The sequence below is a fragment of the Verticillium alfalfae genome, genomic scaffold (genome assembly GCF_000150825.1).
Source record: "Verticillium alfalfae VaMs.102 supercont1.4 genomic scaffold, whole genome shotgun sequence".
NCBI lineage: Eukaryota > Fungi > Ascomycota > Sordariomycetes > Glomerellales > Plectosphaerellaceae > Verticillium > Verticillium alfalfae.
Window position 1 is genome coordinate 1258032 of NW_003315035.1, and position 24988 is coordinate 1283019.

At 57.5% G+C, this 24988-nt stretch overlaps 11 protein-coding genes across 11 annotated transcripts in view; 4 read left to right on the forward strand and 7 right to left on the reverse strand.

The window, feature by feature from the left end:
• VDBG_03818 (conserved hypothetical protein) overlaps positions 1–2049 on the forward strand; it is a gene marked incomplete at both ends in the record, with an annotated part of 5491 nt that extends 3442 nt beyond the window's left edge. Inside the window, 2 exons of the mRNA XM_003005819.1 lie at positions 193–944; positions 1406–2049. Of these exons, the coding sequence (XP_003005865.1) occupies positions 193–944; positions 1406–2049 (1396 nt within the window). The remainder of the gene's footprint in view (positions 1–192; positions 945–1405) is intronic.
• A 926-nt stretch (positions 2050–2975) lies between these two features.
• On the reverse strand, positions 2976–3693 carry VDBG_03819 (RNA-binding protein 8A; the record flags this gene model as incomplete). The annotated part of the gene is made up of 2 exons (XM_003005820.1): positions 2976–3260; positions 3385–3693. 2 exons carry the CDS (start codon positions 3691–3693, stop codon positions 2976–2978), a joined length of 594 nt encoding a protein of 197 aa, XP_003005866.1.
• A 646-nt stretch (positions 3694–4339) lies between these two features.
• VDBG_03820 (conserved hypothetical protein) lies at positions 4340–7567 on the reverse strand (the record flags this gene model as incomplete). The annotated part of the gene is made up of 4 exons (XM_003005821.1): positions 4340–5610; positions 5678–6373; positions 6425–7237; positions 7324–7567. The coding sequence occupies 4 exons, from the start codon at positions 7565–7567 to the stop codon at positions 4340–4342; spliced, it is 3024 nt and encodes a 1007-aa protein (XP_003005867.1).
• A 938-nt stretch (positions 7568–8505) lies between these two features.
• On the forward strand, positions 8506–10497 carry VDBG_03821 (conserved hypothetical protein; the record flags this gene model as incomplete). Its single annotated transcript, XM_003005822.1, has 2 exons — positions 8506–8988; positions 9070–10497. 2 exons carry the CDS (start codon positions 8506–8508, stop codon positions 10495–10497), a joined length of 1911 nt encoding a protein of 636 aa, XP_003005868.1.
• A 677-nt stretch (positions 10498–11174) lies between these two features.
• Positions 11175–11672, forward strand: VDBG_03822 (predicted protein; the record flags this gene model as incomplete). Its single annotated transcript, XM_003005823.1, has 1 exon — positions 11175–11672. The coding sequence occupies one exon, from the start codon at positions 11175–11177 to the stop codon at positions 11670–11672; it is 498 nt and encodes a 165-aa protein (XP_003005869.1).
• Positions 11673–12056: 384 nt separating this feature from the next.
• VDBG_03823 (conserved hypothetical protein) lies at positions 12057–13143 on the reverse strand (the record flags this gene model as incomplete). Its single annotated transcript, XM_003005824.1, has 4 exons — positions 12057–12299; positions 12368–12667; positions 12718–12916; positions 13013–13143. 4 exons carry the CDS (start codon positions 13141–13143, stop codon positions 12057–12059), a joined length of 873 nt encoding a protein of 290 aa, XP_003005870.1.
• Positions 13144–13435: 292 nt separating this feature from the next.
• On the reverse strand, positions 13436–15154 carry VDBG_03824 (glutaminyl-peptide cyclotransferase; the record flags this gene model as incomplete). Its single annotated transcript, XM_003005825.1, has 3 exons — positions 13436–14067; positions 14129–14805; positions 15023–15154. 3 exons carry the CDS (start codon positions 15152–15154, stop codon positions 13539–13541), a joined length of 1338 nt encoding a protein of 445 aa, XP_003005871.1.
• Positions 15155–15628: 474 nt separating this feature from the next.
• VDBG_03825 (estradiol 17-beta-dehydrogenase) lies at positions 15629–16483 on the forward strand (the record flags this gene model as incomplete). Its single annotated transcript, XM_003005826.1, has 1 exon — positions 15629–16483. The coding sequence occupies one exon, from the start codon at positions 15629–15631 to the stop codon at positions 16481–16483; it is 855 nt and encodes a 284-aa protein (XP_003005872.1).
• Positions 16484–17127: 644 nt separating this feature from the next.
• Positions 17128–18784, reverse strand: VDBG_03826 (cholinephosphotransferase; the record flags this gene model as incomplete). The annotated part of the gene is made up of 4 exons (XM_003005827.1): positions 17128–18150; positions 18212–18337; positions 18457–18566; positions 18694–18784. 4 exons carry the CDS (start codon positions 18782–18784, stop codon positions 17128–17130), a joined length of 1350 nt encoding a protein of 449 aa, XP_003005873.1.
• A 798-nt stretch (positions 18785–19582) lies between these two features.
• On the reverse strand, positions 19583–20911 carry VDBG_03827 (conserved hypothetical protein; the record flags this gene model as incomplete). The annotated part of the gene is made up of 1 exon (XM_003005828.1): positions 19583–20911. The coding sequence occupies one exon, from the start codon at positions 20909–20911 to the stop codon at positions 19583–19585; it is 1329 nt and encodes a 442-aa protein (XP_003005874.1).
• Positions 20912–22315: 1404 nt separating this feature from the next.
• Positions 22316–23457, reverse strand: VDBG_03828 (conserved hypothetical protein; the record flags this gene model as incomplete). The annotated part of the gene is made up of 4 exons (XM_003005829.1): positions 22316–22750; positions 22805–22893; positions 22953–23136; positions 23270–23457. The coding sequence occupies 3 exons, from the start codon at positions 23059–23061 to the stop codon at positions 22316–22318; spliced, it is 633 nt and encodes a 210-aa protein (XP_003005875.1).
• Between the last annotated feature and the right edge of the window lie 1531 nt (positions 23458–24988).

Below are 24988 nucleotides of genomic sequence, written 5' to 3' on the forward strand. Positions count from 1 at the left end.
TGATGTCCATTAGCGAGGGATCCTTGGAAACTGATCATGGATCGCTGCTATGCAGAAGTCAAGAATGGCACCACGGAGCATCTGCTGGTGCTACTTGGAGTGCCCATTGCTTACCCAAGAATGGTGTGGCTTGAGAACATGTAAGCTTGGTGACCTGTTACCACGAGTCGATCCCGTGCTGACTTTATGTAGCCTCACTTCCAGGATTATGGATCCTGTCAAAGCCATGGGTAAGCTTGGTTTGCTTGGGAACGCACTCAACCGCATCGACGGCGGGGTGGAGGTGTTGGACGATTTGAACGATCATTGGACAGCCCGCAACCACAAAAAAGAGAGGAGTGTAGTCATCGAAGATTTGCAGGATCTGGCTGCAGACAAATCAGTGCGGATCACAATCCTCAGTGGCGACGTTCACCTCGCCGCCGTGGGACAATTCTACACCAACCCCAAGATCGGTCTCCCGAAGCACAAGGATTTCCGCTACATGCCGAACATTATCTCCTCTGCAATCGCTAACACGCCACCACCGAATATGCTTGCTGATGTCCTCAACAAGCGTAACAAGGTGCATCACTTTGACGAGAACACTGACGAGTCCATGATCCCCATGTTCTCGCACGGTGTAGACGGAAAGCCGAGAAACAACAAGCATCTGCTTCCACACCGCAACTGGTGCTCTATCCGCGAGTGGAAGCCAGGGATGACACCACCGCCGACACCTCCTCTTTCAAACTACGACGCAAGCCCCAGTCCTCCCCTCGCAAGGAAAGACAGCAACGGGGGTGTTATGCGGCGCCTGACCAAGACTCGTGGCCCTCAATACCGTCCTGACGCACCGCAGCAACGCGAATCCCGGCCGCCCATCACAGGCGAGAAGTCTGGTGGACTGTTCCGCAGGTTTTCGAGGCGCAGCTCATCCGCAGGGCAAGACACTGCGCGACCTGGTCAGCTTACTCGCACCATGTCACTGACCCGGGTGACTTTAGTCCCCGCAAGTTCTTCAACCGGCGTCCCAGTATATCACGACCGGATGATGGCGGAATCAATGGTAAATGGGGCCAAGCTGACGGGGATGCCGACTTTTACCAGTATGATGATCCTCGCCGACCTCCTTCGCCGCCTAGGCAGCAGAAAGGTTTAGTCCTTCGTGGAGGCGGACGGCCTCAATTTGATGATGGACATGATGAATTCCAGCCTGGCGACGAGGACTACTTTACGGCTAGGGCACTTCCTCCGTCCTCCCAAGGCCGCCACATCAGCAACAAGCTTGTACCCACCAAGGTTACAAGAAGACCGCACCACCTGAGCCGCCCATGCCCGATCAGACATTCCATCGAACGGCTACGGGCTGAGTAGGAAGCAGACGGGAAAGGGGGTTGCTGGGCACATGACATTGATCTTGAAGGTGGCCTTGACATCTGTCTCAACGTAGAGGTGAATCCTCGAGACCCAGCCGGTATCACAGTGCCATATCGTCTACTTGTGCCACGTTTGTTCTGGGAAGATTCCAAAGACGAAACGCCTCCAGTGGTGCAGCAGCCAGCTCCATCGGCCTTCAAACGATTGCTGAGCTTTAGGAAGAAGCAGCAAACGGGTGGTGGTCCAGTCAGCCCCCAACAGTCGAGCTCTGTGCCCGCGAGCCATGAATATCTTGGGGGCCGTGGGGATGGCGGGCAGTGGGGGCCAGTAGCACGAGGCCCACAGCCGCCGGCTCAGCAGCATTACCACCACCAGGCGCCCCCTTCTCAGCAACATCAGCAGCAACATCAGCAGCAACAGCAGCAGCAGCAGCAGCAGCAACAACAGTATGGACAGCCAGTTCAGCGCCAGCACCATCATCACACGAGTCAGCAACAACAGCCTATGATGACTCGTGCTGGACTTTCACAGCCGTCATCTAGCCGGGCGGGCGGCTTCCCGCAAACGCATGTTCCACCTCCACAGCACTACCAGACGCAGCCAGGCTCAGGGGAGCACGGCGAGATTGAGTATGAGGAGTATTATGATACGCCGGACGAGGATGCTGGACGTTCAAAGAGAAGATATTAAGACTTGGTGGCGAGGGTTTGACAACAACGCACGATTAGGGACAGGAGTTTTGCATTAATCAGAGGGTGTTGGGCATCTGCAAGGCAGCATACGAGGAGCGGTTGGTTCAGCAAGCTAGACAGCGGTAGCTCCCATTGCATACCTCATACACCTGAGGCACAAGAATCGAGACAATATGGTTACCTGTCTTGAAGCGTTGTGGAAGGGAGAATACGAAAGGCCAATCCCGGTGCCTGGTATGTGGATGCTACGCGCTCCCGCTGTTGAGCTACGTACATTATGAAGGGTGGCAGCAAGGAGAAGGACCAATACAGGGAAAGTCGGAAACATGTTGTATTCGAGCCACCAGATCACCGATGCTAAACGTTAAGCGATTCGGTTAGGCATGCCATGTCACAATAGGACTCGAAAATGGCAACGACGGTTTCGAAATGAACGCAACCTTCCACCTAGGGCATCAAAATCGTTGGTTTTCCCGAGTGGCCGTTCGTGATCTGCACGTGAGCCTCTCTCATTGAACGACGACTTACCTAGGTCTCTTGCTGTCCAGTTCTTACACACATCAAGTCTCACTGGGGAGTCGCAGAAGATGGTGCAATCTGCAAATCCATGTTAGTCCACACAAGAACCCCGCCGTCAGTCATATCATCGCATCAGGACATACCTTGTGAATGTGCTATCACGCGCCGACATGTTGGACATGTCGGCTCAGACACGTATCCAAATCCCCCACCCCGGTCTCGTAGAGGATACGTGCTGCTCCAGGACCAAGAAGGCGCAGTCCGAAAGACTTGTGCCGGTCCTCCATTTTTCATCTCATCCTCTCTGTCTCTCCGTGTGTTGTTCCTCTTCTTCATCGTCTGCTTTTCCTTCTTTCTCGCAATGTCTAAGCTGGGCTGGGCTTCACGCGAGCGGACGTTGGAGAATTACTCGGCATCGACTTCCGCCGCCTTGTCGGCCCCGGCAGCGACGCCCGGTGTCCTGCTGCGGCTTCGGCTCCTCCCCCTCCCGCGGTTCTGGGCGCGAGCCCTGCCACCGCCTCCTCCTCCGCTGCCGCCGCCGCCTCCGTGGCGGTCGCTGTTCTTCCCTGGCGGGGGTCGCACAAAGGCAAAGTCGACGCTGATGCTCTGGTCAAGCAGCTTGGCCTTGTGCGCGTCGTCAATGGCGGCGCGGGCCTCGGCGAGCGTGGCGTACTCGATGAGGGCGTAACCCTGTGATGACGGGAGAGTGTCAGTGCTCTCTCTCTCTCTCTCTCTCTCTCTCTCTCCCCCTCTCTCTGTCGCTCTTCTGAAGGGTACAGCGAACGGAAGGGCGTTAGCAGAGGGCCGTTCTCACCTTGACGTAACCGCTCCGCCGGTCGAGGGGCAGGTGCAGGTTCTTGATCTCGCCGTACTCGCCAAACATGTCGTGCAGGGCCCTCCCTCGTCGGCCTCCTCGTGGACGTTGTCCACGGATGGACGATCCAGCCTCGAATCGAGCGGGAGCGGTCGTCGCGCCGACGGTGCGTCCTGCATCTGCGACTTCGTTGCGCGGGGGGCCGCCTGGCCGTCGTCGGGGGCTTGCTGTGCTGCTGGTTGTCCGTCTCCTGCTGCTGCTGCTGCTGCTGCTGGGGTGCTCGTCAATGTCCATCTCGACGTCGGCCATTGTGACGGTGGTTCGTGGGGCGAGATGGGCGGGTGGATTCGCGCGTTCGTGTCTGTGTTTTCTCTACGGCAGGCTCGGATCGAGGTGTGACGGGGTCGTGCGTGTGATGGGGGGCAGCGCAGATGTTGTGAGATTTCAAGGTGGAAGATGGTGAGGTCGCGATGTTGATGGGCGCAAGCAGTAGCTCAATTCGACCATGCCTGGCAGCAGCTGGTGGTGCCGTGCCCCACCCGCCCTGTGCGACCCGCCGGACTTTGGAGGGCCCGTTCCGGCGGGCAGACAGAGAGAGAGAGAGAGAGAGAGAGAGGCGACCTGAGAACCCTTGGTACTAGCAATGCATCTCGCCATGAATCGTTCAAGGTCTGCTGGCATGGATTTCCATTGATGCTTCATAATAATCGTCGACAGGCGCGATACTCCTAGTATGTACAGGAACCCCTTCACGTCTGGGGAAAATCGAGCCACAGAGCTCGACATCGCAACGTTTCGTGCGGCCAAAGACCTGGCAGCCTGCTGATCCAATGCCCGGATGTAAGAGAACAAATACAGAATACCTAACGCCATGCAACCTGTCCAGGATCCCTAACCTCCGAACCAATTCCCCAGAAAGTCAAGTCAAAAAAAAACGCCTTGGCAACCCGTCCTCTCATATCGCAACACTATCCAGAGTGAAGTTCAGGCTGGCTTCTCGGAGGCTCAAGCCCGTTATGCTGAAGATGGTCATCTCAAGCTCCTCCTCCGGCATGGCCTGGTCCGCCTGCTTCTGCCCCTCGAGAACGTCATACAGCGCGTAGATCTGGTCGTTCTTGACCTCGAGCCTCTTAAGCATCTCCCTCATACGCGACGCCAGGTCCTTGCGCGCGGTACGGCCGAGCGCCGAATTGAGGTCATTGTAGCGCGCTTGCAGCCTGGAAAACTCCATCTTGAGGTGTTCCGCCTCATCCTTGAGACCCTTGATGACCATGGCCAAAGCTTGACCGGGGTGCTGCGAAGGCCGCATCGTCGGCTCTTCGGTGTAGCCTTCGAGCTGCTGCACCTGCTCCGTGGCGGGGATCGGCTTGGGAACGTGGATACGCTTCTTGCCCTCGGTCGCTTCTTTCAAGCTGACTGTGCCGCGGTGTCCTGTGATCCTGCTGCAAACGACACAGTTCTTACACTTGTGCTCGCAAAGGTCGTCTAACACACGACGCGCGTTCGCAGAGAGCGCAGGACAGTTGGCTCGGGCCTCCGATGTGCGTTCCTCCTTGCGACCGCGACTCGTGATATCGACAGTCGTCGACTTGTTGTGAGAGGGCTTCAGAGAAGACTTGGCCGACGGCGCCTTCTGACTCCGGCCCGTCATGTTCTGGGTCATCGTAACAGCGTGCTCCCGTGTGTGTTCAGACTTGGTAGTTGTCTCCTTGCGAGGCTTGGCCTTGGGCTCAAAGGTGATGGAGAGGTTTTGCGTCAGATCCTGGGTGCTCTCCTGGGTCATGTATGCATCGGCATCAGCCACGAGCCCGCCTTTCGCAGCGCTGCGTTGGGCCGCCGTGCGCCTCTTGCTGCTGCGGTTCGCGCCGTGTGCGGCTGTCTTGCTGTTCTGTGCGTTCTCGGGAAGCGAGAAGGCAACTTTCTGGCCTTGGGTCGTCATATCCCTTTGTTGTGTTGCGTCTTTTCGGCTCTTCATGGCACGTGTGTCAAATGTGTTCTCGGGATCAGCAAGGCTTCCCTCCGTCGGCCCATCGATCTCTGGAATCTCAAATGGCTTCTGGCTCTGTGTCGGCATGTCAGGCGGCGCCTTGTTGCTTTCGGTGGTCACGTCGACGATCGAGTTCTCATCAATGGTAATGTCAGGAACAAAGAAGGCCGAAGTCATGTTCTCCTCGTCGCCGTCCTCCTCTTCGTCGTCGTGGCCAAGACGAGCGGAGAAGTTGTCATCTTTGCCGAGTGGTCGACAATGATCCAGCTGCTGCTTAAGGAACTCGATTTCCTCCTTGAGCCGCACGTTCTCGTCGTGCAGGTCGTGAAATGCTGCGCTCGAAGCCGCTGTTCTCGCGACGAAGCATCTTGTTCTCCTCAAAGTACTTCTCGTTGTGGCGCACGAGGCTATCATTGTCTTCCTTCAGAGTGATCTTCTCCTGGTCCACAGCGTCCATGTCCTGCTGCAGCGCGTCCACCTCCTCACGCGCCGCGTTCAGTTCTTGCTGCGCAGTGTTGGCGTTTTCGCGGAACTCCTCGTTCTCAGACATCAGGGAACGAGCATTGGTTCGGAGCGATCGATTCTCGGCCACCAGAGACTCTTGCTCCCGACGCAACGAGTTGTTGTCGGCTCGCAGCGATTCCACTCGTCTTGCAGAGCCTGCTGGTCGCGGCGAAGGGTGCTGTGTCAGCCCGAAGAGACTTGTTCTCCAGCTGGAGCGCGTCGACTTCGTGCTTTTGCGTTTCGCCGAGGACGGGGCAACGTTCTGAGTGGTTTGCAGCTGGAGCGTCTCGTCGAGCTTCTTTTGCGTCTCGTTCAGCTCCTTCTCGCGAGCGTCAAGCTTGTCCATGAGTTCGCCGATGTTCTCGCAAGCCTGTTGCAGTTTCTTCAGAGCCCGGTCCCGCTCCAGGGATAGGGTGTTGTTCTCCACGTCGTTGACCCCGATCTTCTGGGTCATCTGGTCGAGTCGGGTCTGCAGCGAGTTGACCTGCGATTCCAAAACTGGTGCGTGTTAGCCATTTAATTCATCATGTTGGGTCCAGACATGGTTACCAAGCTTCTCGGTGACCAGCTGCTCGTGCGCAGCCGTTTCGGGCTCCGAGCCGCTGCGAGAACCCAAAGCACTATCGATGGACTTGCGAGACTTCAGACGTTTGACCTCCTTGGAAAGAAAGTCCACTTCGCCTTGCAGGTCGTCGGCGTACTTCTGTACCATGTCGTCGTGCTGCTGGAGGTTCTCAATCTCTTCGCGAATCATATCCATGGAGACGAAAATCTTGCCCTCGTCCTCGGGAATGGCAAGGCCGTCGACTTCGGCATGGTCGTTCACCGGGCGGTTGTCGCGGTTCTGTACCCGGCCGTGCTTGACGAAGACCGGGACGCCGTTCTTCATGCCGCCGAGGCGGAGATTTCCAGAAACAACGTCGTTGAGGTGGGAGATGTCAGGCATGACGAAGGACTGCATGGTGCCGTTGTTGCGCGCCGGGCTATCGGTGGTGGAGGGGGAGGGAAACAGTTTGCGGATCGCGTTGAGGTTCTGCGGCGTATGCTTCGCAAAGTTGGTCTCGGCAACGGCCGGCGCCGGCTCGCTGTGGCGTGGCAGGGCAGAGGACGTGTGAGATCTCCGCATCTGGCCGATGCGATCTTGCAGAGGTGCTTCGGACGGGGCTGGCTGGCTGCCCGAGGAGTGGCGCAGGTGTGCTCGGGACAGAGGGCTCTGGGTGCGCGTCTGGTGGGCGAAGCGGGCCATCTCTGGCCGGATGGCGAGGCGGGCGGGGGACTTGGATATGGTGGACGAGAGGTCGGATTCGTTGTCGACACGAGGTTGCATCTCGGCACGTGTGCGTTTCGAGTCTTGCCAGGCATCTTGTGTGGAGTCGTCAGTAGTCGGGTGACTAGCGCATTCTCCTTGGCGCGAAGCGACTGCGCAGTGTGCTTCGTGGTGGGGGCACCGTAGTGTTCCGGCCACTTTCTGTGTGCGGCCTCGAGGTCGAATCTCGGGCCAGTAACGCGAGCGATGTCCTCGTTAAGCTTGCGCGTAGACTCGCCGTCGGGATCGGACATGACAGAAGACATGGTAATGGTGCCGTGGGAACCCGTGGATGATGGGGGAGAGTTCCACGGGTGCAGCTTCTTCGCCGCTCGCTCCCTAAGCATGCGGGACTTGTATTGAATGTCAAGTGCGTTGGAGGCCATGGCTGCCTTGCCACGTCTTGCAGACGCGGTCGTGGACTTGGTCGTAGATGTGATCGATGAGGATGATGGTGCGTGTGTATGTGTGCGGGCAACAAGGTCAGATATGTGTGATGGACGCGTCGCCGTGATGATGTGACCGGTCTTCTCTCAAGACGAGCAATTGATGTCGTGCTAGATGCTGTTCACGCGGAAAAGCAGCAAGGAAGAAAAGAAAACGCGTGCAACTGCTCTGGAGGTCGAGAGCTTCGCGAGAACAGGACGCGATGTCGAGGAATGAGCGTTCCGAGATGAGCGAGCGAACCAGCAAGGGCAGGGCATGTTGGTTTGTTTACTTTCGGGAGTAAACACATGGGGGTGCGTCCCCACCAGTGCTGTCACACATACACACACACACACCAGCCACCGCTAGCCATCCCGCCAATCGCCCCGCCTGAGACATCTACCTACTTGTAGCCTGCCGCCCGCTGCCCGCTGCCCGCTGCCCGCTGCCCGCTCCGAAGCACACTGCTGAGCCACGTTCCTACATGGAGAAGTGTGCGGGCAGGAGAAGGGCAGTTGGGAAGCCACAGCCCGCGCAACGTCGCGCCGAACTTGACCACCATGGAACCTGGAAGGACTTCGCTTTGGTGAAGCCCAAGTGCTGGTCGTGATCGCCCAAGCCTCTACTTGCCAACATGGAGACCTTCTTCACTCGTCCATGACATTGACATGCTTTCTTTCCTTGAAGTGAGGGAACAGACGGGACCCATGCATTTCCTGCTCTGCGCAATCAAACTCATGACGATCTTAAGGCTTGCCGATAACGAATTTACCAATCATGCTAAAACCTGTTTGATGCTCTCGAACCAGTATTCTCGCCACACTTTCCACCTCAGACTGCACCTCGGACACTGACATCCTTCACGGGGCTGTCATAGCTGGTGTGCGGTCTCCTCGCCATGGCGCGCTTGCACCTCGCTGTGCTCGCGCTATCCAGTGTCGCAGCGAACGTCTTGGCCAAAGCGACAATCCCCAAGCACGAGATATACTGCCCAGTATTCATCAATGCCACGAATGCGCCCCGGGATTGCGACCCAAGCCGGACGGTGTCGTTCATCGACTACCCGCTGCCACTTCTGCAGTCCGCCAATGGCTCTGAGATCGATACCGAGGCCCTGGAACATGCCTTTGAGGCCCTCACCGTCATGCAGAGCGAATTCTTCATGCCGGCCCAGGGGACCTGGCCGGAAGCCATCGACTGGACCGTGGCCGTCATGGAGACCATGCTGTCAGGCATGCTGACGACCCTGTCACGGGCCTTCTCGGCCATTGACTTTCTTCGCAAGGACGACAAGGGGTCGGAGAGGAACCTCATCGACTCGTATTTCACGCAACTCGTGGCGTCCTATTTCGGCCAGGATGATGTCGCCATCCGCCATCAGGTATTTTTTTTTCCGCCTTCTTTTCATTTTCATTTGTGGGCGCCTGCAAGTCTCAAGAAAGTACCGCTGACGTATCATCAGGCCTACGACGACATTCTCTGGGTTGTCCTCGGCTGGGTCGACGCCATCAAGTTTGTCCACGTACACTCCACCCTGCACTACCCTCCCAGAGACCCCAGCAGCATCGTCAACGAAGACCTGGGGGACGCTCTGCGGAAGAGCCCGTGGTACGGCCACTTCTGGGTCCCGGCTTTTGCGCACCGGGCGAGGATCTTCTGGGACTCGGCCGCGCGCGGGTGGGACAACAGCCTCTGTGGCGGGGGCATGATATGGGACCCTCGACTGGCGCCGTACAAGAATGCCGTGACGAACGAGCTCTGGATCGCCGCGTCCGTGTCCATGTATCTCTGGTTTCCGGGCGACAACAACACGGCGCCGTGGATCAACGGGCGGTTCCAGCTCGGCGCCACGCGCGAGCCCAAGTATCTGGCCGCCGCCATCGAGGGCTACAAGTGGCTGGTCAACGTCAATATGCGGAACGAGGACGGCCTCTTCGTCGACGGCTTCCACATCTCGAGGCCGCAGGGCGACAAGAAGTGTGACGCGCGCAGCGAGATGGTGTTCACGTACAACCAGGGCATCCTGCTCACCGGTCAGCGAGGGCTCTGGACCGCCACCGGCAGCCCCTCGTACCTCGAGGACGGTCACAGGCTCATCCAGTCCGTCGTCAAGGCGTCGGGCTGGGATCTTCGCCATGACAAACCCGTCGATGACCTTCGCAAGCTTCCCTACGGACGCCTGCCTCCCTGGAGAGGTCTCGGCAGAGGTGGCGTGCTCGAAGATGGATGCGATGCCAGCGGCACCTGTTCGCAGGACGGACAGACGTTCAAGGGCATCTTCTTTCATCATTTTGTGACCTTCTGCGAAGCCATCCAGCCACCGGAGCCGGGACAGGACACGAAAATTGACTATGAGGCCCACGATAGGATCACAACCGCCCATAGGACGGCATGCCGGAGCTATTCGGGCTGGGTGGCTCACAACGCCCGAGCAGCTCTCTTGGCAAGGGACGACGAGGGACGATTCGGCGCATGGTGGGGAGCCGGTCTCTTCAATAACGTCTCACCGACGGTGGAGACAGATGGGGTTCCTCACGACGAGCCCAACGCGACAGACTACCGCAACCACGGTATCCCGCACGAACCTCTCTGGGCCAAGGGCAACCCCGACGAAATTGGGGCACCGAACGGAGAGGCTCGCAGGACGCCAGGCAAGGGTTCGAGAATGACGGCCCCCGCGCAGCCAGATCAGATGGTGATGGGGTCAACAGATAGCTCGCCCCTTGACACGCGACAGGAACTCGGCAAACGACACAAGACGTCAACTACGCGCGACCCGAACGACAGGGGCAGAGGCCGCACAGCCGAGACGCAGAATGGCGGCATGGCGTTGATGCGAGCTTGGTGGGAGCTGGTGGCCTGCGACCACGACCTGCACCCAGAGAGCTGAACGGCTTTCTCCAGAAAAGGGCATCAACAATCAGGGCACATCCGATAGACTAGGCACCCAAGAAAAATAAGAGGGCATCGCAACGCCATACAAGCTGATGGTCAGCACTACCACCGTCAACCAATGCACCCATTGGCCAGGCGTGCGAAAGCGATGACCAGCCAGCCTAGCGTGCGCACTGGGGCTCTCACCTCTCTCGGCACCGAGAAGCCGGGCGCCCACGCAACGCTCTCCCCCCAAGGCGATCGGCGTGGCTTAAGGAGGGCGTCCACACCTTTCGTCTCTCAAGCGCCGGCAAGCGTTGGGCCGAGAGAAGCGTGTGCGCAGCTTCGAATCATGTTCCTTTTTGAGACTCGAATCGTCTTCCCTTTTGGGACATGTGCCTAGGAGTAGGAGGCGAGGGGTCGCAAGATAGCGCACACGGCATGGCTGTCATGAAGGCGCAGCATCATAGACGAGAGATACCAACGTAGACACGAGGGGGCTATTGTTATAAGTAGAGTAGAAGATCGCTCACCATGTAGACCACTTTCGCATCATCAGCATCGCATTCACATTGATCAACACTCCTGTCCTCCACTTCCACCAGTGCCATCTGCAACCTGCGAACCTCACATTTGATCGTATCAATCAAGACAACCACTTTCCAGTTCTTTCAACCACCCACGTTCTCCAAAATGGTCGTCGGTCTCGTCGCCAGTCTCGTGTCAACCCTCGTCCACAGCTCCAAGAACAAGTCTTGCTCCTCCGCCACGGCCACGCCGGAGCGGCCACGCCGGGAGAACCAGGCGACCGCACACCACCAGCAAGGCAGCGCCCACAGCACCCCGTGCTCACGCGACTGCTCCATCTGCGCCGTCGTCCCCTCGCTCGCGACCCGCTACGAGCGCAAGCAGGAGCGCAAGGACAGGCGGTGCGCGCGCCGCGCCGACAGGCGCGACGCCCGGAGATCCCACTGCTGCTACCCGGTCGGCGTCGTCGTGCAGCCCACCGTGTCGGTCGGCGGGTATCCCACCATGGCGGGGCAGTCGTACGGCGTGCGCCGCGTGAGCGCGCCGAGGCGGCAGGGCGCCGAGGGCCAGGAGCGCGGGTTGACGGACGGGGATGTGCCGCCGCCTTATGAGCGAGAAGATCCCCACGGGGCGTTGGATGAGAAGAACGAGGTTCGTCTGTGATGTGACTGCAGTGGGGGGAACAGGATTGGGGAGACGTTGTGTTGGTTCTCCTTTGTTTCACGAGTTCGCATCTTCGTCAGATACCGAGCGTTCAAGGTCATGTTCGTTTCTTTTGTTTTTAAAAATTCCATTGGTCCTGGATCGTCTCTCTAGCCATCCCGTCTAGTTCATGAGAACCGTATTGTACAAAAATCAAAGTGACTTTTCATTCCCCCCGCCTCCAGTGATCAGACGCCCATCACGGCCCTGAAAGACACTTGATGCCCTCCGTAATGGCCTCTCACGAGCAATGGCCTCTCGCGACAAGACCGAGGGCCGCTGTCGTGCGACGAAATCGCATGCAGTAGCTGTGAATCATTTCGCCACGTTTGCGACGGGGCGAGCTCATTGCCTGAGGCCGGCAAGACGTCGGCCCTGCACCTCGCTCAGAGCCTTGACGCCCGATAGGAAGGTGACGGTGCCCACGACGCCGACAATGGGCAGGATGTGGAGCAGCTTCCAGCCAACGTGGTAGGCCACAAAGACGCCCTCCATGGCGATGATGGAGCCAAAGAAGGTTGCGTGGGCGACGGGAGCCTTGCTCAGGGCCTGCTGGGCATGGTTGAGGTTGGCACCAAAGTAGCCCCACTGTCAGGATGGTCAGCACGGCATTCTAAACCCCCTAGCGGCGCTTGTCCTGGTATGGTTGAACTCACAGCGGCGAGGAGCGCGGGGTAGGTGGCCACAACGAGGCCAAGGCCGATCAGACTCAGGAGAATGTTGGGGCTCGTGTCGTGCTTGCGGTAGTGGTGGGTCTGCTCGCTGAGCTTGCCGTAGCGAAGGGGTGCCTCGTAGGAGAGAGGACGCAGGTCGTCGGGGTTGCGGTCAATCTTGAGGTTGAAGAGCGGCGACTCGATGGCGGCGGAGGAACCGAAAGAGCCGATGACGATGTACGCACCCAGGTGCTCGGGGGTGATGCTGTGCTGGATGGGGAGGTCCTTCTGGGCCTGCAGCTCCTGTCAGTAAACGCGCGGCTGGGCGAGGTGAGCAGCTTTTCTCAACGCACAATCTCGACGGTACCCTTGCCATTCTCCCTGACATTCAGAGGGAAAGGGGCCTCAAGTCCGGTGGCGGTGTCACGGAGGATCAGGAAGGCCTGGTGCGGGCGCTTGGCCTTGCCGTTGTCCTTGGTCGTCAAGGCGATCTTGATGGATTCTTTCGCACCGAGAGTGATGGGCGTCTTCAGGAGACCCTTGGAGCTCAGTCTGTACGGCCAGCAGGTTAGCGCGGCTCAATGGCACCGCCGTCTCCTTCGTCCCCCTCGAGCTCCGAGCTCTCTCCTCTTCGGAACAGGCACTTACGTCTCCTTAACAGCCTCCGGCTTGCGAAGAATGGAAACTGTCGCGTCGTCGAATCCCCAGGAAGAAGCTGCCTGGGCGGCACCGGCGCATAGGAGCGCAAGTGCGGGGGTGAGCGAGTGAAGGAAGCGCATGGTTGCTGATTTGATTGTGGTTGACGCTCGCTGGAGAGCTGCTTCACTTCACGAGGGGGAGGCTACGTTGACACTGGACAGCTTTCGTTATTCAACTGGCCCCCTGCAGCTGGTGCACGGGCCGGCAATGGATGGGTCGTCATCACAGTGTATTCTCACTCGAACACGGCTCTCGCACAGTTTCAGACAAGTCGTGCAGAAGTGATCTTAAGGAAAACCAAGAGAAAGACCCTCATGTATCGCAGCTTGCTATGTCCGCACAGCCGTGTCAGATACGGTATAGAAGCAGGAGAAGCAGATCTTATAGTGTCTTTGTGCATTGTATGAATAGTTATGCCATATGTACAGCGCCCGTCGTGCGCATGACAAATGGGCTATCGACCCGTCTGTCATTGTCACAATTCCGTCTTGGCCGTCTCAGTCGTCTCGCGCTTGAGCTGTTTCTCCGTCTTCTTCGGAAGATACTCTGCAATGTCCAACCACTCGGCAGTGAACGCCGTGACGATCCTCGTCCAGTCACGCACTGTGGGGATATCTAGGTGCTCGCCGTCATCCTCCATCTTGTGCCACTGGGGCGGGAAGGGTGTGGGGATCATGTGCAGGATCTCGACACCGCGCGCCATGAACGGAACGTGGTCATCCTCGACAAAGCCACGTCGAAATTGGCTGTGTTCTTTGTGTGACTCAGGCAGGAAGGGCTGGGACTTTGTAGACTCGATGATCCCAAGCTTCCTCATGCGGCCCTCGATTTTGGCCATGTTCTGGTACGCCCAATGGGTTGTCGGAAAGTACGAGGGTATGCGAGGGTTCTTGGCACCGAGCAGGTCAAGCAGCAGAAAGAGGCTGATCGAGTTGATCGGGCTCTTGTACGTCGACATGGCGGGGTGGACCTCCGTCTCCCACGACTCAGCCAGCGCTCTGCATCTGGTCAGCCTCATGCCGGCGAGGTCCATCGGAACCTGTGATGCAAGAAAGGATGCCTTACCTCGAACCATACAGGGAGTCTTCAGCGGTCCATCGCACCCAGGCCTCTTCTCCGTCGAGGAGCAGGATCTGCACGCCGACCTCCTCCTCCAATCCCATGCCGGCATCTCCAGAATCCTGCATGGCCTTCCACTTCTTCGCGAGGGCCTCCTCGATGCCGAGGGCTGTCTGCATCAGCATGGCGCACGGCGCCGCGCTGTCGATGGCGCCGATAAACCCGTCGGGCTTGTACAGACTGTCGTAGTGGGCCACGAGCGTCAACCGGCCGACGTCGCCAACTTTGGCCCAGGGCGGATCGCGCACGAAGATGAGGTTGGTAAAGGGAATGTCCTTGTCGCCTGTTGCAGGCGTCTTCGCCGTCGAGTTGTGCCACTCGATGCGCCATTCAGGCAGTTTGGTTTTGAAGAAGCTGACAAAGTGCTCCTGTGCTTTGAAGGACCCAGGCGTGCCCGGGACGCGCGGGATCAGAATGGGCGCCAGGAGTGATCCCGACTTGATGTCGAAGCCGTCGCCACCAGAAGGGATGCCGCGCAGGGCATCATCAGGCAGCTCGGTATAAGCATGCGTGGGGCTCAGCAGGGCGGCAAGGGCCAGAAGAATGCACCCTACCCGAACGGACAGTCGCCTCTCGGTGAAGAAGCCCATGATAGCGGAAGAGATGGTGATTCCGGGATCATGCTGCGTTTCGCCAGTGGCCAGCAACTGCGCGAGAGATCTGGGGTGAGGACAGCTGTGGTTCAAGGGAGGACCAGGTGGCAGCGATCGGGCATGGCATTGTTTCATTCAATTGGCCCTCAGCGGAGGTTTGGCGTCCGAGCAGCGGGCCAGTGGTTGATGCCAAGTCTGATCGAGCCACAATACCCCTCCTCTTCTCCACACTGCTCACCTTGCTCACCTTGCTCGGAGGGAAGCTGTGACCACCGCGTAAATCCGGTGGCACCATGCAACCTCGACCTCCAACCTGATCCATCGGTGATAGGTCTTTGGCTCCCTCGCAGCCCTTCTGGCAAGCAATGCTGTGCACCATCATTCAGAGCGTCCTGCAAGCCAAGCCAGTCTTTTCTATCGCCGAATGGCCGATACCCCGCTATGCAATGTGTCAGCGTCGCCAATACTATGCGATGGCTCCCCTCCAACAACCATGTCGCTTACGACCACGGCACGATCTGGCTCGGTCTGGAGATAGCCTCTGGTGAACATGAGTGATGTCTTGGTGACACTGATCCCGGGGTTTGCAGATAGCGCCGGCCAACTGCTTGTCATCCAGGCCAGCTTGCCAGCCTGCCTCCCTGCGTCAACCTGAGTCTCTGTCCCGAGACGCTGTGCGATGTGAAGGAGTCGACAAAGTATAAGAAGAAACAGAGCGACTGATGAAAAGAGACAGGTAAAACAGAAGACATCTCGACTTACACATCTCCTACTGGCCCATCAAGACATCCAGCAAAAAAAGTGTCCCCTATAGCTGTCCTACGCACCTAACACTCCCCAACTTCATATCACCATGGACACCCCCGTCTGGTTCATCACCGGCGCCAGCTCTGGCTTCGGCTTCGAGATCGCCAAGGTAGCCCTCGCCCGTTCCCACAAGGTTATCGCCACGGCCCGCAACACCACCAAGCTCGCCCGTCTGGCGGACCTCGGCGCGACCGTCATTCCCCTCGACGTGACGGCGCCCGAATCCACCATCCGCGCCGCCCTGGCCGAAGCCCACGGCCTCCACGGCCAGCTCACGCACGTCATCAACTCGGCCGGCTACGTCCTCGATGGCGCCGTCGAGGAGTGCACCGCCGACGAGGTCGCCGCCATGTACGCCACCAACGTCCTCGGCACGCACAAGGTCACCCGCGCCGCAGCCCCCTACCTGCGCGCCCAGGGCGCCGGCGTCGTCGCCAACTTTGGCTCCCTCGGCTCCTGGGCCGGCAGCGCCGCCTGCGCCCACTATTGCGCCACCAAGTGGGCCGTCTCGGGCCTCTCGGAGGGCCTGGCGCAGGAGCTGGGTCCCTTTGGCGTCGACGTGTGCGTCGTCGAGCCGGGCTACTTCCGCACGGGATTCCTGAACGCCGGCGCCCGCCTGCACGCCGAGGAGCGGCTCGGGGCCTACCAGGACGGACCCGCAGCCGAGAAGATGGCCGACTTGGACCGCGCAAACGACAACCAGGCCGGCGACCCCGTCAAGGCCGCAGAGGTCATTGTCGACGTGCTGACGAGGTCGGGTGTGGCTGAGGGTCGGGCCATCCCGCTGCGGCTGGTGCTGGGGACGGACTGCCTGGCGACTGTGAGGCAAAAGTGCAAGGACACTGTTGCGCTGTTGGATGAATGGCAGGACGTTTCTGCTTCCACTGATTTTGTCGTGTAAAGACCTGCCGACGAAAGACCGAACACCAGATTGTTCCATAGTCCATGGTATCTTAATTCTGCGGCGTATCTCACTCTACCTGGCGGTGGCGTGCTGGATCATCAAGACTAAAACAAACTGTGCCTAGCCAAACATGAACAGTCTGCCATGCAATGCGTCAAATTCATCAGCCAGCGGCTGAGATAACATGTCATTAATAATATAGTAGTCGTTATGTGGGGCAACCAAACAAACATCAAAAGCATGCGAGCTCGAGATGGTGAGCTTCCAGCCTGCGCCAGCTCTCGACCCGAGAAAGCGCCTGTACAAAAACGACGTAAGAAAAATGCCATGCTGCGCTCGCGCCCATGTTGAAGATGGTTCAAGCCAAGCCAAAGCCAAAGCCCCGCTCCTGCCAACGCCCAGAAAACCGCTGATGCCGTGAGAAAACATGTCCCCCACCAACTCCTCCTCCTCATCCTGAATTTTTTCTTCATGGTGTCTCCTGCCTATCGATGCACGTCTCAAGACGCCACCCAGGCCGCCCTGCCGTTGCAGCGCCCGTAGTCCTCCTCGGGCTTTGGCGGTGTTGAAACCCTTTGGTGTCGGACGGGAACTTTGCCGAGTCCGCTCTCTCTATCATTCTGTGTCTGTGTGCGAAGGCACTAGTCGTGGCGCTTGCCGTTCATGTCGTTGAGGGCAGCCTGCGCGGCAAAGGCCTGCTCGTTGGCGATTTGCTTTTCCCTGGGGATCGTGAGAGCATTGATGCCGAGGAAGTTGCAGATGCTCGTGACAACGAGGTAGGCCCAGCGAGAGTACACGACGAGGGCGAAGAAGAAGTAGGCCCAGAGGTAGACGAGCTCAGCCTTGGCCGTGACGGCAGCGACGCCGAAGCGGGGCAAGTTCCCGATGAAGGCACCGCCAACGAGGGGCCAGAGCATGACGGTCCAGAACGGGAAGGGCTGGCGTGTCAGATGGGCGAGAATCATCTTGGTGGTCATGCGTCCAAGACAAAGGGCCATGGTGAAGCAGAAGAGCACGAGGTGGTTCTCCCGCATGAGGGTCGAGTATGGGGAGTACACCCAAGCGCCGATAGCAGCGGTGAAAACGAGCATGGGAGTCCATTCGAGGAAGACGGGCGCGATCGGGAGGTTCTTCTGCTGACGCGCGCGAACGACGTTGTAGATGCAGAAAGGGATATGGGTGGCGAGCAGCGAGGTGATGATCATGCCAATCCAGATGTCCCGAATCGAGTAGTGGTGGATCAGCGGCATGAGGCCGAAGAAGTGCTTCTCGCCAAGTATGTCGATGATGGGCTGGGTCCAGATGCCAGGACCGCAGATGCCGGAGGTGGCCATGATGGCGCAGGCGATCAGGATGCCCTCCGTGGGGCCGTTGATGGTGCCGAGGTAGAGCGTGTGGGTGTGGTAGGTCTCCCAGGTCGAAAAGAACATGGGCAGGCACGGGCAGAGCGCAGTAAAGACGCCGGATTTGGAGGTGCCCAGGCCCATGGCAGCAGTCTCGAGAAGACTGGCGAGAGTGCAGTTAAGCGAGTCAATGCCGTGGTCGAAGAGCTCGCCGAGACCGCTCGAGGTGCCAGTTCGTCGAGCTTGCTTTCCGTCGAGATTGTCCATGGTCTGGTACATGAACAGGCCGAGTGCGAAACTAAAATATAGCCATGACGGTCCCTGTGCATCGTCCCTGTCAGCTGATATCCCATGTGTCCAACACGGCAAGGTCGCAACGTACGGGTCCCTCGAGATCGGGCATAACAATGACGAGTAGGAGGATGTTGGCCAAGATGAAGGCGAAGCCGATCAATGTCACCATGTTCGGAGCCAGCCATAGCGGCAGCAACTTGACGGAAGCTTCCCACTGTAAAAAGACTCGAGAATTAGCTCTGGTTCGAGAATTGTAGTTGGACGGGGATGGCAGGCAAGCCACTGCGTAGCCTTGGGCGAGGCTGTCTTGGAGCTCAGCGCGGGGCAACATACGTAGGGGCGGAGGACATATTTGGATATCGGCGACTTGTCGACTGCGGAGTACTTGTACGACTTGAGGTGGATGAGGGCATCGTCGGAGATGCACTCGGCGATGGCCTGCTCTGCAAGGACATGGGCGTTAGCGTACCTCTCAAGGGTGCAGCACTGGTGGTGGTGATCGTTTCGTTGAACAAGTCCCGTGTCGAGTCGTGGGGCCGTCTCGACATTTTTTCGGCGCTTGAACTGTACTTTGCGCTGCACCTAAACCTGGTACAGCGCGAGGTACTTTCGCGGAGTGGGTGGGTGTGTGCTTACTCTTGTCACTAATGAGAGACCCCATCTTCAAAGCTCTTTGGGGTGAAGATGGATTGGAGGGAACAATGAAAGGAAGAAGGAAGAGAAGGGATATGGTCCCAGAAAGACGACGCGTGCTGCCAGTACGAGAAGCAGGGAATCCTAACAGCAAGGCATTGCAGGGAGAATCGAGGTAATAGGGGGTTGAGCAAAAGGTGGTCAAGCGATTGGGAGGTCTGGTGGATGAAGTAATAATGCATGGTACAAATTGCCTACCTGCCTGCTAAGGTACCCAAAAGCACCAAGCGAGCGGACGCCGACTGAACCCTGGACGTGAGCAGGACGAGGTACTGTAGAGCCCGCCAGAAAAATGGGCTTGATTTCGACTGTGGGTACCTTGCGTGCTGTAGCCTTTCTTGGGCCCCGCAGCCTTTTAGGTGGCCTGAGCCGAACCTGGGCAATGGCCATTCGCTTGTGACTGCTGGGGGTGCATAACCCAATCACGCATGCACAAAATCTGCCATAGGGCACCATCAAGGTCACGCTTCCACTGTGACATGACAACGTGGGGTCAAGAGACGCCATATGAATGTAGAGTCAAAGTCTCTGCCGCAGATGTCATGTTGGTGCATTCGAATCGGGAGAACCGGCATGTGACTCTCAACCCACAACATCACAGGCAGGATCGGATGCTCTGGCTTCTACAGTCTCCTGCCCAGCGCCAATGTCGGCGAGGGCTTTCGATACCATCACAGGAGCAGAAAGAAGCAAGAACCATAGTGAACCTGACATAGTGCATTACGCTACTATCGCCTACCTTCATTGGCTTCTGCCGCCATGCCCATCACCAGATGTTCGTGTCGGAAGGCCCTGTCCTAAGCTGGTCTTCTTTGACGATCTGTCGAAGCGAGACTGATCTGATGACCTGCATTGAGAGCTTGAGATGGCAGAGAGCATCACCATGGGATTTGATGATTCTTCCATCTATCGAGTCGCTTTCAATCTTCACCCTGCCGTGGCGATGCTGCAACGCAACTGCCTCCCAAGCTTGAGCAACGGTAGGCCCAAGGATCACTTCAGAAGTTCCTCTCAGCGTGACAGCAACCGATTGCCCATCTCGAGCTGTTCGGTAGCGGAAGAGCATCACCAAGCCTTCTTTGCCGTTCCAGATCTCTATGGTTTGGATCTTGGGCATTCTCAAGGCGGCAGCAGCAGCATTCAAAAGCATACCGTCAATGTCGGCACTACTTGCATCGGGGCCCAACAGGCTCGAAGTCAGCGCCAACGATGTCAGGTTCGGCCGTATACAAGATTCTCGCCGAGCATCGAAGAAATGCCGAGCATCGACTATGTATGAAGCAGACAGCACCTCAAGATCTGTACTGGTCCTTGCAAGCTTTCGTGCCAAAGCCGTGTTTTCTTTCCGGGTTCTGACGGCTTCCAAGTCCCAGGATTTGGGAGTGTCGTAGTCCTGATTGAAATTTTCAAACAAAATCATCGTCCGCAGACCTTTGTGGAGCGAATCGAACAGCATCTCGTGATCGACGGGAGGGTTAGAATCATTAACGGGGAAATCACTAGGTAGTGTGAGACTGATGGCTGCATACTCACATTTATCTGTAAAATGCTGCATGAGGGGCTCGTCTTTCCAAGGCTCGTACCACAGTTCCTCCAGGTTGGGAAACCGCGCGAACATTTGTGCGAGATCAGTTGGCTTCCATCGACGCCGCGTCTGCTGCCGAAGATATACGCCGGTGATGGCAGGAAGTAGGGGCAGTCGTTGCCAGCATTTCTTCTCCAGCTCCTCGTCTTCACATGGCAGCGGACACTCGATCTCGTCGAAAACTCTGTGTATTACCCGAGATGCCAGGGCTGTTTCTCGGCGACCGGCACGCCAGCCATGGGCCGGGTCGTCATATAGGTCGGTTAAGGACTGCGTCGACACCTCACTTTGTCGAAACGAAGGTGAAGACCGGCCGGGAGGCATGTCGGGTCCGAACTCGAGGTACTTGAACCAGTGATCAGAGTCGCTTCGCGAATAAATGCTGATGTCAAGGACCAAGTCGCCGTCAACTTTCCACGGACTAAGAGTTGAAAAGAGATCCTGGAAAGACCGGGTGACGAACGCGCTGTCGACATCGTTCATTCCCCAGGTGGTATCATCTTCAGCCATACATATGGTACAGTCATATCGCTGAAGCTCTAAGCGAAACCATATGTAGCGGATGAGGCTCCCTTTTCGACTAAGAATGGATCCAGAATTGGAAATTCGTGTTGGCGTCAGATTGATCCTGGCAAAATTGTGCGGCTCTATAACCGAATGCTATTCTCTCGAGACGCTGGCCGCATGAGCCAGCTTGATACCGCTGCAGATGATGTCTTTGAGCATCTGGTTCCGTATCTCAGGTAGTAGCTTAGCCCAAGACCCTGCCGCCGAGAACATGATTACCCCAGCGTTCCACCACGCGGTATGGAATATGTAGGCTTGTCTAGTAGAGCTGGCTAATGACGCAAGAAAACCGCTTCCTAGGCGTGATGAGCGAAGTGTCGTAAGAGTCTGGCTGCTGGGGCTGATATGGAAGACTTGACAATAGGTATGACCAGGGCTCGTGGCGCAGCTTGTCGACGCACTTCGAGGTTGCGCTAGTGTGTGATGATGGGCGAGGAATTATTAGCGAAGTCGGCGAGTGGGTCGGAGGAAAGAAGAGTCTATTAGCTGAAGAGACGCAAGAGGGTTGAAATATATCAACTCACAAAAACGAATGAATCAGTGTGTCAATTATAGTTCTTCAAGCGACTGTTCGACCGGTGGCGTCTTCAAATGGAGATACGGGAGGCACAATTAAACGTCCACTCACCTTGACACCTTAACACCTTGCTGGCCGAGCATGAGATGAGTTCGTTAGCATTCTCACGGTTTAGACCATCAGTACAACATGGGAGAACGGAAATAGCCACTCTCTCTGTCAAGTAACTAAGAGCTCGGGCCTACCGCTGTTCAGCCATGCCAGAGGGGAGAATGAATGTGTAACAGCAGATAGAGGCCTCTTCTAACCTGGTCGACCGGGTTTGGTGGCATTCGGGACGTGTCTCAATCTTGCACTTTATTTCGTGGACAACGTGAACTTCGTCGTAATATTCTCTGTAAACATCCAGGTGCTTGGTTGCATCGGGTGAAATCCTCCTTGAACGGAGTGGACAGTAGAAGCAAGAAGGCTGCAGCCCCCTCACCAGACTTAAGACACCACGGTGGATTATATCGTTCGTCTAACACACAGTAGTGGCCGAGCCGGAGGATGTAAACATGATAGCAATCGAGAGTTCACGTAGTATCATATGATATACTGGTTGCCGTTCCGACACGACCATCTTGCGTGTGCGTACTCACGAGACCAAGAAACGACAAGAAGTGTAGACATTAAGTTGGGAAGGCCTGGGACGTCTAGCCATGCCTTCACCACGTGCTGCGCGCTCCCTGTAAACGCCGACCCAAATCGAGATGAACCATGCAATGCTCAACACACACCACCATACCATGCTAGACCCCCATCTCACCAATGTACTGTCAGAGCGCCGCTTACAGCAGGACGGCGAACCCGCCAACGAGGCCACCAATGACGACCGTCAGGCCAAGACCCCGGCTGATGGCAGAGGCGGCGCTGTCGTTGTTGTTGTTGTTGTTCGAGTTGCTGCTGCTGCTATCATCGCTGTCGTCGTTGTCGTCGTTGCCGGCGAGGCCGGTAAAGATGGTGCTGCCTGAGGATGTCTGGCTCCGCAGTAGCGGAGGCCGTGGGGGAAGCCGAGGACTCCGTAGCGTTGACGCGGCTGGGGTCGGTGGCACCGCATGGGTGGTCTTCACGGCACGAGCTGGCGCATGCGTTGTTGCCGTTGCCGCAGTCAGCGACGCACTGCTGGCCCAAGCCGTGCAGACGTGGTAGGGCAGCGTTAGGGAGTACTCGGTCATGTTGGGCTTTTGTCCGTCACTGCAGATGCAGCCGTATTGCAGGGCGTCCTATGAACGTCGTTAGTAAGAGGGATGTCTGGGTGGGCTTCCAAGTACACTGACAGCATTGCAGTCGTTGACGAGAGGGTCACCCTCGGACGTCTGGGAGCAGATCATAGGGCACGAGCTCCTCTGGTCACGGCACCACGAAACTGCACGATCCATTAGTCAAGACACTCTGTACATATAGATTGTATTCGGGTTTGCATACGTCGGATGGGCTTCTGGATGGAGTCAGGCTCGACCCAGTAGTCCTGAGCAGTCGCGGTAGCGACGAAAGCAGCGGCCACGGCCAGGAAGGTGCTCTTGAAGGACGGCATGGTGACAATTGTGTTTGAGCGAGTGGCGATGGTAAGCTTCCGCTGAGTAGATCGTCACGAAGTGTTGTTTTATTGCTAATTGGGTTTCCCGGTCAGCCAACGTGAATCAAGACATTCCTCGAGGGCCAAAGAGCTGGACTACCACCAGAGCAAGACACACAACACGCCATGCGTGTGTCTCTTGCCAAGATGAATACACAAAACTTACAACGAAAGCAAGAGTGCTGTTTGAGAGCTGGTTCAAAGTGGCGAGATGATCGGAGGTGAACGAGAAGGGTCGGCTGGCTCAATGGATGTTGACGGCTCCAAGGGGGGAATTATAAAGCGATAGACTGAAAAACGACGGTAGCGAGAGACAAACAGGTATGGAACCCGTTGAGAGCACGAAGGATAACGTAACGCAACAAGTGAGGAGCTGGCTGGCACGATGCGAGTGAAGTCAGGAAAGAGCTGGACCAGGGCGAGAGGCCGCGGGAAGGGGGAGAGATGAGCTTTTCTACTGCCCCATGGTGGTCGAGCGGACGGGCCAGGGTCCCCCTCGTCACCTCGGACTGGCGATATCGTCAAATAGCGGGTGACATTGAGTGCAGCAGTGTCGTAGCCAGCCACTCGGCGTTTTTTTCGACAGGGGTCGCCCGCTATTGTCATGCCGGGCCCCAATCACTTCGACACACAAACTTCGGTAGGGGGCCACCAAGGGCCCGAGGCGACAGGGGATGTCTGGGGATCTGGCTGCTGGGCAAATAAGCTAGGCCTGTGCTAAGATTGAGATCTGGTGGGCCGAGCGACTGCGTGTCTGACCTGACGCCTTTCTCCTCTCCACTACTCATCCGCCGTCCCTGTCTCTTGCTGTTGCTCCGTCGGTCGTGCCATTGGGACTCGCAGCATGTCTCCGGTGCTCGACTGGCGGTGGGCGGACCGTTTGCTGTGATGGCGCGAGGGAGGGGCGAGTCGCTGTCTTGGCTTCAAGACACGGGCCAGATTTTGCGTCGCATTCTTTTTTACCGCATGAACACGAGCATGCATGACCCTCTGACATCTGACGGTGGAGGCGAGAGGAAGACTCACCCGCCCAAAGAAAAAGCCAGGCGGAGCCAGGCATCACGACGCTGGCCAGGCCAGGCCAAGCCAGGCCAAGCCAGGCCAGCCCGGACTTCCCATGCCTCGCGATCTGTACGAGCCTGCCCCGTTCCAATCGTTTGCCTGTGTGGCCCCCTCGACGATCTCGCCACGAAAGAAAGATTGCCGTCAAACCCCTCCTGCTCGACGTTTCGCAGCACACGAGCCCTCGAATGGGGTGGTGGATTGTTCGTATCCGCTGCCTCACGAGGTTGGGTGCAGAACGGTCAACGCGGCTAGCGATGCAAGCCTAAGGCGATTCGGGGAGATCGGAAGAGCGTCGATAACGGACTTCCGCGTTGGTCATTGGAGGAGGCAAAGACCACACACAGTCTGAGGCAGACCCTCGGACGACTGACCGTGTCCTCCGGGGCGCCTCAGCCTACTCGGTAGCCATTGTGGCTCGTTGAACAGACTGCCAGGATCAATAACACCAGCCTATACCCAAGACGCCCCTTCAACCTCAATGACGAGGTCAAGACCCGGCCATCAATATCAGTGGCAGCTTCTCAGTGGGAAGTTCTCAGTGGGAAGGGAGAATGGGCGGATCCATCCACGAGACACTATCTTACCGAGCCGCAGGTAAACAACAAAAAGTCTGGGGGCACACTTGACAGGGGGCTGATCACTCACTGCCTTTTTCTTCTCGTGCATATGCACCTTGCGTTTCGCCGTTTCAATTTCAATGTCCAAGATTGGTTCGGGCTAGCACCTCAAGCTTCCCCTCCATCCTTTCCCCCACGACAAGGGCCATTTACGGAGTGCGGAAGAGTTCCAAGCTTTCCACGGGGCTGTGCGAGCTTGATGT